The following is a 14,295-nucleotide window of genomic DNA, read 5'->3' as shown; positions in this document are numbered from 1 at the left end:
TTACTCTAGCAGGAGTCTGTATTTTATAAACCCTCCTATCAATTTTCTGCCTTTTGAGTCTGCCTGTGGTGGAAAAGATTGAAAGAGATGATGAAAGAGGTGATGGGTTTCAGCCTTCATTTTACCTTCAAAATAACTTGTAGAATTTAACTATTAAGTCTGAGGATTTCTGACAATGCTGAGACAGGAAACGCTGAGTTTGCTTTGTTGGAAAGTTAGATCGGCTGGATTTATTATCCATTCTATCATTAGGAATAGGATTGTATTGATTGGTGTTGATGGGGAAGCTCAAAGCATCTGATGGCTCTGCAGTCAAGCTCTTTAATCGTGTGTGTGTGTGTGTGTGTGTGTGTGTGTGTGTGTGTGTGTGTGTGTGTGTGTGTGTGTGTGTGTGTGTGTGTGTGTGTGTGTGTGACGTAATGGTTTGGCCGGAGCTGCAGCATTTAGGGTGTGTTTATAGTGCAAGACACTGGATGGAGTTTTATGGCCTTTTTGCTTTGTGTGATTTTAATGTAGTCTACAAGCACCAACTCGAGCGCAAAACAGATCTGTCAACGACCAGATGGCAGAGTTTGCTACAGGACTCATGATTGGTAAGGTCAAATTAAACTTTATTTAAGCTCTCTCTCTCTCTCTCTCTCTCTCTCGATAGATAGATAGATAGATAGATAGATAGATAGATAGATAGATAGATAGATAGATAGATAGATAGATAGATAGATAGATAGATAGATAGATAGATAGATAGATAGATAGATAGATAGATAGATAGATAGATACAGTCTTGTTCAAAATAATAGCAGTACAATGTGACTAACCAGAATAATCAAGGTTTTTAGTATATTTTTTATTGCTACGTGGCAAACAAGTTACCAGTAGGTTCAGTAGATTCTCAGAAAACAAATGAGACCCTGTGCAATTGGCTGTGCAATTGGGCAATTAGTTGAATTAGTTGAAAGGGGTGTGTTCAAAAAAATAGCAGTGTGGCATTCAATCACTGAGGTCATCAATTTTGTGAAGAAACAGGTGTGAATCAGGTGGCCCCTATTTAAGGATGAAGCCAACACTTGTTGAACATGCATTTGAAAGCTGAGGAAAATGGGTCGTTCAAGACATTGTTCAGAAGAACAACGTACTTTGATTAAAAAGTTGATTAGAGAGGGGAAAACCTATAAAGAGGTGCAAAAAATGATAGGCTGTTCAGCTAAAATGATCTCCAATGCCTTAAAATGGAGAGCAAAACCAGAGAGATGTGGAAGAAAACGGAAGACAACCATCAAAATGGATAGAAGAATAACCAGAATGGCAAAGGCTCAGCCAATGATCACCTCCAGGATGATCAAAGACAGTCTGGAGTTACCTGTAAGTACTGTGACAGTTAGAAGACGTCTGTGTGAAGCTAATCTATTTTCAAGAATCCCCCGCAAAGTCCCTCTGTTAAAAAAAAGGCATGTGCAGAAGAGGTTACAATTTGCCAAAGAACACATCAACTGGCCTAAAGAGAAATGGGGGAACATTTTGTGGACTGATGAGAGTAAAATTGTTCTTTTTGGATCCAAGGGCCACAGGCAGTTTGTGAGACGACCCCCAAACTCTGAATTCAAGCCACAGTACACAGTGAAGACAGTGAAGCATGGAGGTGCAAGCATCATGATATGGGCATGTTTCTCCTACTATGGTGTTGGGCCTATTTATCGCAAACCAGGGATCATGGATCAGTTTGCATATGTTAAAATACTTGAAGAAGTCATGTTGCCCTATGCTGAAGAGGACATGCCCTTGAAACGGTTGTTTCAACAAGACAATGACCAAAAACACACTAGTAAACGGGCAAAGTCTTGGTTCCAAACCAACAAAATTAATGTTATGGAGTGGCCAGCCCAATCTCCAGACCTTAATCCAATTGAGAACTTGTGGGGTGATATCAAAAATGCTGTTTCTGAAGCAAAACCAAGAAATGTGAATGAATTGTGGAATGTTGTTAAAGAATCATGGAGTGGAATAACAGCTGAGAGGTGCCACAAGTTGGTTGACTCCATGCCACACAGATGTCAAGCAGTTTTAAAAAACTGTGGTCATACAACTAAATATTAGTTTAGTGATTCACAGGATTGCTAAATCCCAGAAAAAAAAAATGTTTGTACAAAATAGTTTTGAGTTTGTACAGTCAAAGGTAGACACTGCTATTTTTTTGAACACACCCCTTTCAACTAATTGCCCAATTGCACAGCCTTAAGAGCGTGCATATCATGAATGCTGGGTCTTGTTTGTTTTCTGACAATCTACTGAACCTACTGGTAACTTGTTTGCCACGTAGCAATAAAAAATATACTAAAAACCTTGATTATTCTGGTTAGTCACATTGTACTGCTAATATTTTGAACAAGACTGTATATATGTATGTATATATATATATATATATATATATAAATAAATGTGTCTATAATTTCTGACCTGTGACTGGGTCATATAGGTGCTGCTGAGGGGGATGGGGCTTCTCAGAGGAGGAAGGAACGTTACAAACTTGAGCTGCTACAGCAAATAGCCGAACAACAGAAGAACAAAAGGATGTGAGAAACGATTTGATATGCTGATTGTGGGTATTTGAATTAAAATATTTCTAAGCTCAAATATTCATTTGACCATCTAAAATTAATTATTTAGGGAAAAGGAGCTTGAGATGAGAGTGGCTGCAACAGGCGCTGTTGATCCAGAAAAAAAGGTGAAGGTTGTCAGATTTTTTATCTTTGATAATTCATTGTTATATATATTATGATTAATTCATATTTATATAAATTGTCTTATACTTTTTTATAGTTCAAATTTAAGACTTAAATATTATAACATTTTTATATACAGATCCTTCTCAAAAAAATAGCATATTGCTATAAAGTTCATTTTCCATAATGTAATGATACAAATTAAACTTTCAGATATTTTAGATTAGAATAAAATGCAAAACATTTGCATATTTCATCCGACCAATAAAATAAAAGTGTTTTTAATACAACAAAAGTCAACCTTCGAATAATTATGTTCAGTTATGCACTCAATACTTGGTCGGGAATCCTTTTGCAGAAATGACTGCTTTAATGCGGTGTGGCATGGAGGCGATCAGCCTGTGGCACTGCTGAGGTGTTATGGAGGTCCAGGATGCTTCGATAGCGGCCTTAAGCTCATCCAGAGTGTTGGGTCTTGCGTCTCTCAACTTTCTCTTCACAATATCCCACAGATTCTCTATGGGGTTCAGGTCAGGAGAGTTGGCAGGCCAATTGAGCACAGTAATACCATGGTCAGTAAACCATTTACCAGTGGTTTTGGCACTGTGAGCAGGTGCCAGGTCGTGCTGAAAAACCAAATCTTCATCTCCATAAAGCTTTTCAGCAGATGGAAGCATGAAGTGCTCCAAAATCTCCTGATAGCTAGCTGCATTGACCCTGCCCTTGATGAAACACAGTGGACCAACACCAGCAGCTGACATGGCATCCCAGACCATCACTGACTGTGGGTACTTGACACTGGACCTCAGGCATTTTGGCATTTCCTTCTCCCCAGTCTTCCTCCAGACTCTGGCACCTTGATTTCCGAATGACATGCAAAATTTGAGCAACAGTCCAGTGCTGCTTCTCTGTAGCCCACGTCAGGCGCTTCTGGCGCTGTTTCTGGTTCAAAAGTGGCTTGACCTGGGGAATGTGGCACCTGTAGCCCATTTCCTGCACACGCCTGTGCACGGTGGCTCTGGATGTTTCTACTCCAGACTCAGTCCACTGCTTCCGCAGGTCCCCCAAGGTCTGGAATCGGTCCTTCTCCACAATCTTCCTCAGGGTCCGGTCACCTCTTCTCGTTGTGCAGCGTTTTTTGCCACACTTTTTCCTTCCCACAGACTTCCCACTGAGGTGCTTGATACAGCACTCTGGGAACAGCTTATTCGTTCAGAAATTTCTTTCTGTGTCCTATCCTCTCGCTCAGGGGTGTCAATGAGGGCCTTCTGGACAGGGTCGGCATTCTTACCCATGATTTTGGTTTTGAGTAATGAACCAGGCTGGGAGTTTTTAAAAGCCTCAGGAATCTTTTGCAGGTGTTTAGAGTTAATTAAAAATAAAAGACCTGAAATATTTCGGTTGGTGTGCAATGAATCTAAAATATATGAAAGTTTAATTTTTATCATTACATTATGGAAAATAATGAACTTTATCACAATATGCTTTTTTAGAAGGACCTGTAATGATTTTTTCATGACATTAAAGAATAATAAATAAAAAATATTTTGCATAAATATTCTGCGAGAAAAAAGAAAGAAAATTAAGCCCAAATATTAAGCTAAATATATCTCAGAATCAATTTTTTTGGTCTTTAAACTCTTTATATTTCATTTATCTTTCATTCATCATTCATTTATCTTTTGTCATATAAATGAATGATCCAAAAATGTTCTTAATTTACTTGTATGGCTATTAAGAGTTTTTTCCCATGGTGAAATAGAAAATAAATACAATTAAGTCATAAATTAAAAAAAAAAAACACATTCACTGTTGTTCATACAACATATTCACTGTTGTGAATTCACATTCACAGTGAATAATTTCATCCTGTTCCTCACACAGAGGTATTGTATGGCTTTAGAAGACGGATACTTAAATAAGTAATATTGCGTTTTAAGTAAATTATTTTTCTTCTCTCACTTTGGAACTTGACAGAATTTGAGATTGACCCAAGAGCTTGGGCTTTGACACACATTTTCACTGCAGCCATAGCTGTGCAACAACTGCCGTGCTCCTATTTACAGTTATATCACCTTGTTTCCCTCAGCCAGACCGAATCAAACAATTTGGTGCCGTGACCCGGGAATACGAGGGCAGGAGGAGGGATGTGCCTTACCACCCAGGCCGGGATCTTGAGGTCTTCAGGGCCGACTCTGCCAGGCGGCTCAAAGACGACAAACTTCAACAAGCACCAAGGGAGAGCGCACCCCCCGAGAGGCCTCGTGTTGCTTTCCAGTCACCATCTCTGGAACACACCACTGTCCTAAGCCGGCTGGCTAACACATCAGGCCTTGGTCTGGAGGCTGGAGCAGGGTTTGGGGTCAATGGTACCATCCCTGTTACTGGAGACAACCACAGAAGCCTCTCAAGAACCCTGGGGGAGATGGTTGCCCCAAGGTCTTGTGTTATGTTCTTAGATTTTGCACTGAAATAACAATTGCTTTATTAAATAATAACAATTGTACTGAGATGGTACTGAATTACCAATATAACTGAAATGTAATTATACTATAGACACCGTTTTGTTGCATGTTTAATGAAATACTTCTGTTCTCTAATGTCAGAATTACAGGTGTGCGTCCTCCGTTGGTTCCCTCTCTCACTGACTCCTATCAAACGCCTTATGATAATGCATATTACTATTATGGAGCCAGAAATCCTCTTGACCCCAATCTGGCCTATTGTAAGTGGCCTATCTTTGCTTTAGCATAGCTACATATATCATTTTTACCAAATTTGTTTAAACCAATAATGTAATATGAAAGTTGTCTCTTCGGTTATATGCATTCTAGCTTGAATTCCATGACTATTTCATGATAAATATAGCTGTTGAATGCCTGTTTAAAATTATATATATTTTTTGTGTGTGTTAGATGGACCAGCAGGAGGTCAACAGTCACACATCCCTCCAGAAGTACATTGGCCCATTCTGCAGCCTCCCTCTGAAGGCCTAACACTGTAGGCACATGTTTTCATACATAAGTTCCATATTGAAATGAAAAAACAAAATAATGGAAATATGAATTTCTAAAAAGATGTATAATGTTTCAGTTGCTTTGGTAATTTTTTTTAATGGCAAATTATGTTGTGGCACCAGTAGGGGGCACATTTATTCATATATATAACAGAATATCATAATGCTCATCTTGTTCTCTCCATAGACCGATCAGCCATGCTGGTGTCGATCCCTCAGAACCAGCATTCTTTTCTTCCAAGAGGCTGCAGCAGCCCAAGGAAAGTGCTGTTAGCTATCAGGAAGCCCTTAAGCAGCAGGTACTTTCACAATATGTTAGTTCAAGGAAAAATTCTGTCCTCATCATTTACTCACCCTTGTGTTGTTCCAAAACCGTAAGATTTTCGTTCATCTTCATAACACAAATGAAGATATTTTTAACAAAATTGGAGACAGTTCTGTACTCTCCATTTACAGCTGCGCAACTGTCACGTTGACGCTTCAACAAACTGAATAGAGATCATAAAACGAATCAATAAGAATGGAGTTTATTAGTCCGTTTTTTTTCTCAAAACTTTTTTTCTTTTTGCTTTATATGATTACCACAACTGATGTGTGCATTGATGAATGTTGCTATGTGAATAAAAGCCTAAAATATAAATTCTCTTCAGAAATTTTGGACTAAGCCACTCGATTCATATGGATTAGTTTTACAGTCTTTTATGAATGTTTTGAAACATCAAAGTGGTAGTTGCATAGCTATTAATGAAGGGACGGAAAACAGATTTTATTAAAAATATCTAAATTTGTGTTCTAAAGATGACTTGTCTTACAGGTTTGGAATGCCATAAGGGTGAGTAAAAAAATTTAGTGAACCCTTTGATGAGGGATGATGCAGGCATCTTTATTAAAACCATCTACTGTTTTTTAGATTATATTAATTAAAATGAAATAATTTTATGATTTACATTAGATGAAAGTTCAAAAGTTTGGAGTTTTAAATTTATTTTTTTTTTTTTTAATTATTCTCACCAAAGCTGCATTTATTTATTAGACAATACAGGTAAAACAGTAATATTGTGAAATATTACTACAATTTAAAATTTAAAATACAAGTTTTTATAGTAATATATTTTAAAAAGTAATTTATTCTTGTAATGGCAAAGCAGAATTTTCAGCATCATTACTCCAGTCTTCAGTGTCACATGATCCTTCAGAAATCATTCTAATATGTTGATTTTCTGCTCAAGAAATATTATTATTAATGTTTAAAATGGTCATCCTGCTTAATATTTTTGTCATTACAAAAAGTTCAAAAGATCAGTATTTATTTATTTATAAATGTCACTTTTGATAAATTTAATAAATCGAACTGACCTCAAGCTTTTGAATGGTAGTGTATCTAAAAAAGTCAAAATCTAATGCTAAGGGGTAATAATGGGACAAGAGTTTGTGATTTTTCACTATTATTTTAAAAGACAATAAAAACTGCTTTGTTCAAAACCACTCCTTTCCTTATTTCAATGTCGACCAATTTGCGACAGCTGAATGTAACATTTTTGACAAGCCAAATATGTTGGTCTCTGAGTAACGTAATTTATTTAAGCTATGAAATAAACTTAATTTCTGAAAAAATAAGTATAATGAACAGCATTTTGAACGCCTCCAGCTCGTTTTATAATTACCCAAAAATCAAATCACCCCTTACGCACGTTATCACGTCTTAAATCCACATCATTTGAATATCACAACATCAATGTCTGTCAAAAAATAACATGCATAATACACGGTAGCATTACGGGAAGTACACACGTTTCCTGGAAAATACAGATCTGTCATCGCTTTCCAAGAAGGGGGAGAAAATGACTGCCTTCTCAGTTGTTTAGAAGATTAAGTCAATTATCAAAGTTTGATTAAAATAGTTTTATTTTCCTATAAAAGATGATGATAAATGTTCACATGATTTGTTGCATTTAATTACCCCTTTTTGAATTACCATTTAATTGCAGATTTTGACTCTTACTAAACAAAATAAAATAATTTTGTGCCTCTAATGATTTTAAAAATGCAATTGGACATAAAAAAGTACCGTATTTATGGAAAGTGCTGATATAGTGTTGCAAAGCATAGATGTAATGAAGTGACATGCTTGATTCGGCTGCACGTTTAGGTTTAGTTCAGTGGGGGCGTGGGCTGTGGACACAGAAGAAGGACAAATTGCATTTTATTCCTCGATTACCTCAGGGGATCTTGATATTAAAAGAGATATAGCTGGAAAGATGTTTGTTTTACTGCCTGGTTGCAATTTCATTGAGTCTGAAATAGTGCAGGGAAGGTTTTGAAGATGGATGGCCTTGAATGCTAATGTGTTGAGTGAGTTCACCAAGAACTTCAGGAGTCTGACAGAAAGAGATCAGAGGAGAATCCACTATTTCCCAAGGTAAAGGGAATCTAGAGGCAGATCAGGGTTACTTTAAAGTCAACTGAAAGTCTTCTCAACGGTTATTTTTTTACTATCTGATTACAACATGTTGAGTAATACTACTTTGATTTTAATGTTATATTCTTACACTATTTGACATTGAGGCTTTGTTCAGGAAGGCAGTCATTGTTCCTCGTATCCAACTTTCCAATTCAGTTTTTTTGTAGATTGAAGAACAAACACAATTATTTTAGTTTTCATTTGTTGATATGCAGCAGATAGGATTTAAACTTTTTTTTCTTGTCTAAAAAACAAATCAGATGACGCACTGTGTGAACCAAGCCTAATTGATTGAATTGACAGATTCAAGAACGACAGCAGAGACGGTATCGTGAGAAGGTGGAAAAAGAGCTGTATGACGCTAAAATAGAGGCTGAGATGAAGGCCTACGAGCCCTGGGGAAGAGCAGGAGGAGGAGCCCCTCTTAGGGATGATCATGGAAATCTCATCAGTACGCATACACAGTTCACACTTCACTCAGTCAACTCCATGTACACAGTCCATACAACTGCATTTTAAGAAGGCTTCAATTAGTGCAATCTGCAAATGGTAAACCATTAGTGGGAGTACTGCAAAAACCTTTTTTTTATTGTTTACATACTGTTTACAGAATCTGCAAGATATTAATCACATACTAATGCATTTTTATTGTTTTATTTAGTACTAAGAAATATCTGTATCAAATGTTAAATAACATCAATGTATCAGGGTTGCTACAGTCATGTAGGAAATCAAGAAAAAAAGTCAAGGAATAATCATCTGAATTCCTGTAGTCCATATGATTTTCTTTCTCTAGCTTTGCCCCACTCAGATATATCTTATCAGCTAGAAAGGTTCTTTGTGAGTGAAATCCTTACCCAGTAATCATGAATGATTGTAAAAATGTAAAAGTCACAGATAAAGTCAGATAAGGTTTCAGTGGTCAAAAGATGTGGGAACCCTGACATTCAACAAGTCAAGTAAGGCACTCAACACAACTAACACATAACTCGCATTAATTGATGGTCATTATGCTTCAGTATACTTAAATATTTGTTATTCAGTTTCTTCAGGGCAATAGTGTTTTTAAATGCTAATTTATAATTATGCAGATGTAACAAGGGCAGGGCTCGACATTAACGCTTGTCCGGGACAAGTGGATTTTTTTGAAGGGACAAGTGAAAAATAATTTTACTTGCCCGACGGACAATTGAAATTTTGTGGTATCAGTCATAGTGATTTTATTTTTCATAACAGTAATTAAATCATAGTTATGTCTGTGTTTCCAGGTGATTTGAAACGAATGCATAAATCAAATGTGGAAGCTTATGATTCCGGAGGCAGAGTGGTGCAGATTCCAGTATCTTCTAGGACAGGTGACAGATACTTCACCTTATGCATCAAGTAACTGGCCACTGAATTATAATTTGTCTCACAATCACAAAAAGTGTGTAACTTACTTGGAATGGAGCTTTTAAATATTTGTAATGACATGCACTTAGAGCAGGTTTTCAGCAAGTGGTCAATGAAAGCACTGCATAGAATTTGTGAACATCTAAATAAAACATTATAGAAATTTAGGAAAATACCATTTAAAAAAAAAGTTATTTATATTTACTGAAAATAATTATAAAAATGTATAAAATATTAAAAAAGGTGGGCAACTTCTGACCTTGCGGATATCCTTATCAAGCTTTTTAGAAGCTAAAAATCCACTCCATCCAAATCCTCTCTACCAACCAATCCTCTCTCCCGTAGAGCCTGCAGGTGTTCTCTCTTCTCAGCCACCAGTACAAGCACGGGGTAAACTTTTCACCGAACTGCCGACTCCACAGCAGCTCCATGACCAGGAAATGTACAAAGATTGTTTAAAACAACAGGTACGGACCTCATTCAGTCATCTTTGTATTATGTTGTTTGTGCTTTTGGCCGGCCATTTCACTTTGCCATCATCTTTTGGATGAACAGATCGAGGAAAAGAGGAGAAAGGAGGCAGAAGAAAGAGAGCTAATCAGGCTCGAGGACGAGAAAGAAGAGAGACGGCTGGCCGAACAGCGAGCCCAAATACAAAGGGAGTATGAGGAAGAGCAGGAAAGGAAGCGTCGGAAAGAGAAAGAGGTTCTTGATTTGCAGTTATATTATATGGATCGCAAAAATAGTCTGCTGAAAGATGTATTCACTTTGAAGCGTTGGTCTTGACCCAGATTGAACCTAGGGGTTATTAACACATGGTTACCGAGTAGATTGTTCTCTGGGATGCGTTAGAGTTTTATCTCTAAAATCAGAGACAGTACATTACGCGTATACGGACAGCGGCCATCTTGGAAAACAGTCTCGATGAGTCGAGCCTCGAACGCTGTGCTAAGTGAGCACACTTAGTGATCAATGGGAATTAAGCTTGTGAACTCTAATTACATGGATATTTTTATTTATTTATTTTCTCTGCTGCGTTCAGTGGTTTCTTCCCGGAAACAACGGACCATATGAGATTCCAAGTCACAGTTCATCACGTAACACAGTGTTCGTGGCTCGACTCGTCGAGACTGTTTTCCATGATGGCCGCTGTCCGTATACGCGTAATGTACTGTCTTTATAAAATATCTTCTTATTAAACTGTTTGCATTCTTACAAAGTAATGATACTTACTTTTTTAATGATCTCAATGCTTCGGTTTACATGTAGGGACCCTCATTATGCTACCGTGTTAGTGTGAGGCTATTTCGAGCCTTGTTAGTGGTATTAACTAGCGATTTAATTTTACTTGCTCAGTGCCCCAAAGACGAACGTTAAAAGCGAATCTGTTTTTAGAGATAAAACTCTTTACATTAGATTTTCATGAAAACGCATCCCAGAGAACAATCTGCTTGGTTACCATGTGTTAATTACCCCTAGGTTCATTTTTCACTGGAATTGTCCTTTAAGCTAGAAATAGTCTATCGTCTACAGCCTTTAACACAGTGTTCTAACCAAGCATGATACAATTGATAAAAACTATCCCTTATAATACCTAACAGAAAGCTTTTTTTGAGGTCATGAATGAAAGAAAGATGCTTTTTGCCTTCATAATGAAGGAGTTACAGCATCTACCAGCAGTGGCTAACTGGACCATGCTAACCCTGAGCCCTTGACCTTAAAAAAATACCCTCTATTGTCAGTAGCGTAGCGTTGTATAAAGCAAAGCTAACACAGAAGTCTCTTTCAAACCAAGCAGCTTTGTGATGGCCATCACAACAAATTCATGTTAAAAAGTAAGAGAAATCATGCAAAACTCCAAATCACGCATATTACTGTTGAAATTATTGGATTTCACACACATAATGTAGCTGAGGAACTGTAAATATGACCGCGCCTTATGTTAAAAGAAACGTACCAAGTCACAGGATGTGCTTCCTTTCTCTCATCCATTTTACAGCAAATAACCAAAAATGAGGAGTTGAGCAGGCAAGCTGAAGAGCGCCGTAAAGAGGCTGAGAAACTGAAGAAAGAAGCGGAGGAGAAAGAGAACGACGCCCTATGGAAGCGACACGAGAGAGAGAAGCAGACACATGTGAAGGAGGTGAAGGGTGCACATTATTAAGTCTGTTACATTTGTTCATAAGGCTTTTACCTCAAACCAAACATCCTTTTCTGTACTGATACATCATTCTCAAATACCAAAAGGTCCACAGGGCTCCATCACCACCCCTACCGACCTTGCAGAAGCAACTACGTCAGCAGACACCTAGACCTCCATCGGTGGAGAGCCACCGCTCTTCTGCAACTGTGTCTGTAAGTGACACACATACACAAAGTGAAATCATGTTTCACATCCCGTTCAGACAGCAATGCTTGGGTGTTTTCTTCAATTATGGGCACACTAGAAATTAATCGCTTTAAAATACTTTTAAGGCTCTCACTAGTTTAATTTGCCCTCTAACAATGTTCAACCATTTATATGTATATGCTCCACCATCAAAGGAGAATTGTCGTCGTCTTTTCCCCCCTCTCTGAAAGTCATTCAAATTCCCACCTCATTGTCATTTCCGCCACATCTCAAATGAGAATATCGTGTTTATCTTCCTTCTGTGGTGAAATTACATTTTAAACATAAGACTTTTAGACATAAACATCTGTTAGTTTTGATGACAAAAATCCACCACTGTTGAAGAAACACCCAATCACGGTCCACAGTGCAGCTTATTCTAGCCAAGAAACGCCCACTTAGACAGGAACGTCTGAGTGAATGACATGTTAAGTAGCTAATCACAGTTTTCCCTGTCTGTCTTGAATTAGATGCGCTCGATGTCAGCCCCACATTCTCCCCCGGTGCCTGCCCGCAGGAACGAGATCAGGGCCACAGGTAACGTATATCACCACATGCACTCTAGCCATCGCAGCTGTAAAGGACAAAGTCCCCGAACTGTATACTGTCTTTTTGTTTTAGAAGAAAAGCAGACGGTGATCAGGGAGTTATCAGCCTTGCGTAGGCAGCTGCGGAGTGAACAGAGACGTCTGGAGGGACAGTTAATGCAGTCCAATTTAAATGACCACACACGGTATGGTAATAAACAAACATTCTGCACAGACACATTCAGAATGATTCTGATCATTCAAATCAAAAAACCCGTTTCCACCGAAATTACCTGGAAAAATGTGTACCAGGAACCCTCGGAACTTTATTTAGATCCTAGTTCCTGTGGTCGAAACACACCCTAAAAGTTCCTAGTTCCTGGGTAAAGTACCTGTGGTGGAAACACGGCTAATTAGACCCCTTTGATGAAGATCTACACTATTCTGTGGAATATTTGATTGGTGTTCCTATTTATTTGGTAAGTAGCCATGTAATAAATGGTTGATAATATTGTCAACAGGTCAATATTACAAAATAAATCTCTTCAGAATGATGCATCTGATCATCCTATCATGGTTTGTTTTGTCATCATGACCGACTGTGCATTATGCCTTGCATATTAAACAGGCCAAGAGAACACGTCCCGCAGGATGTTATTGAAGTGACAAGACTACGCAAACAAGTACCCACCAGGAGACCGGCTTCCCAGACCGTTGCAACAGCCAACATGCACAACCTACAAGAGTTTAACCAGCTGAAGTACAGAGGTAAATGTCACACTGAGTTTCCTGTCTTTTGCTTGAAAAACCTTTGCAGAACCCTTCAATGGGTCTGTAATTTTACTCTTAAAAAGACTCATCACAGCCATGATGGCACCCGAAATCCCATTCACCAGTCTTTATTATCTTCACATGTCCACAGACAGCCGCACTCATTTCCTGCTGTTGATGCTCCGATCCTTTGTTAGCTTCAGTGTACCATCTGCTCTCCAAATACCTTTTAAAGTCACACTTTAACACACTGGCTAAATGAGTTCAGCGAGATATGACATGCCGAGATGGCTGCCGTGTTGACTTTGGTTTTAGTCTTTTAAGTTAAATTTTATTTTTCTGATCCAGAATGATGGATGGATCTTATGTAAGTATGGATAGATGGATCTGATGGATGGATAAGGTTAATAAAAAAATATCCATTCAGTGTTATAGTTAGTTAACTAAAAATATTAAAAATTGGTTTGTTAAAGGGTTTCTTCAGCGATTAGCATATGGGTTTGTATCAGTAGAAACCCTGGAGTATATTCAAATGATTGTGCCCCCTCAGAGGTGAAGAAGCGTGTGCAGGCAGGTTGGAATGGGTGGAGAAAAGTGTCAGGTCTGTTGTGTGATAAAAGTGTACCAGCAAGAACAAAAGGAAAGGTGTACAGGACAGTCAGTGAGACCAGCGATGTTGTATGGTTTGGAGACAGTTGAACTGAGGAAAAGACAGGAGGAAGAGCTAGAGGTAGCAGAGCTGAAGATGTTGAGGTTCTCTTTGGGAGTGACGAGGATGGATAGGATCAGGAATGAGTACATCAGCACATGCGAGATGTTTTGGAGACAAAGTTAGAGAGGCCAGGTTGAGATGGTTTGGACATGTTCAGAGGAGGGAGAGTGAATATATTGGTAAAAGGATGCTGAGGTTAGAGCTGCCAGACAGGAGGTCAAGAGGAAGACCAAAGAGGAGGTTTATGGATGTAGTGAAGGAGGACATGAAGGTAGTCGGACTGAGAGAAGAGGATACAGCGGATAGG

The 14,295-nt window shown here is 38.3% G+C and overlaps 1 protein-coding gene across 5 annotated transcripts in view; it reads left to right on the top strand.

Annotated features, from left to right (window-relative positions):
• The window catches only part of LOC137063458 (centrosome and spindle pole-associated protein 1), a 33,559-nt gene that overhangs the window by 9,596 nt on the left and 9,668 nt on the right, over window positions 1-14,295 (top strand). For 4 of the 5 annotated variants that reach the window (XM_067434593.1, XM_067434591.1, XM_067434590.1 and 1 more), the window contains 16 exons: window positions 517-593; window positions 2,474-2,570; window positions 2,665-2,728; window positions 4,810-5,159; window positions 5,327-5,445; window positions 5,636-5,720; window positions 5,924-6,035; window positions 8,501-8,648; window positions 9,466-9,552; window positions 9,935-10,056; window positions 10,145-10,294; window positions 11,589-11,732; window positions 11,837-11,944; window positions 12,449-12,515; window positions 12,600-12,711; window positions 13,134-13,273. In XM_067434593.1, the coding sequence (XP_067290694.1) occupies window positions 517-593; window positions 2,474-2,570; window positions 2,665-2,728; window positions 4,810-5,159; window positions 5,327-5,445; window positions 5,636-5,720; window positions 5,924-6,035; window positions 8,501-8,648; window positions 9,466-9,552; window positions 9,935-10,056; window positions 10,145-10,294; window positions 11,589-11,732; window positions 11,837-11,944; window positions 12,449-12,515; window positions 12,600-12,711; window positions 13,134-13,273 (1,982 nt within the window). The remainder of the gene's footprint in view (window positions 1-516; window positions 594-2,473; window positions 2,571-2,664; window positions 2,729-4,809; window positions 5,160-5,326; window positions 5,446-5,635; window positions 5,721-5,923; window positions 6,036-8,500; window positions 8,649-9,465; window positions 9,553-9,934; window positions 10,057-10,144; window positions 10,295-11,588; window positions 11,733-11,836; window positions 11,945-12,448; window positions 12,516-12,599; window positions 12,712-13,133; window positions 13,274-14,295) is intronic. The other variant, XM_067434592.1, reaches the window with a different exon arrangement.

This window comes from Pseudorasbora parva, chromosome 24 (genome assembly GCF_024679245.1).
Source record: "Pseudorasbora parva isolate DD20220531a chromosome 24, ASM2467924v1, whole genome shotgun sequence".
Taxonomy (NCBI): Eukaryota; Metazoa; Chordata; class Actinopteri; order Cypriniformes; family Gobionidae; genus Pseudorasbora; species Pseudorasbora parva.
The sequence above is the reverse complement of the archived record's forward strand: the minus strand, read 5'-3'. Positions and strand labels throughout refer to the sequence as shown.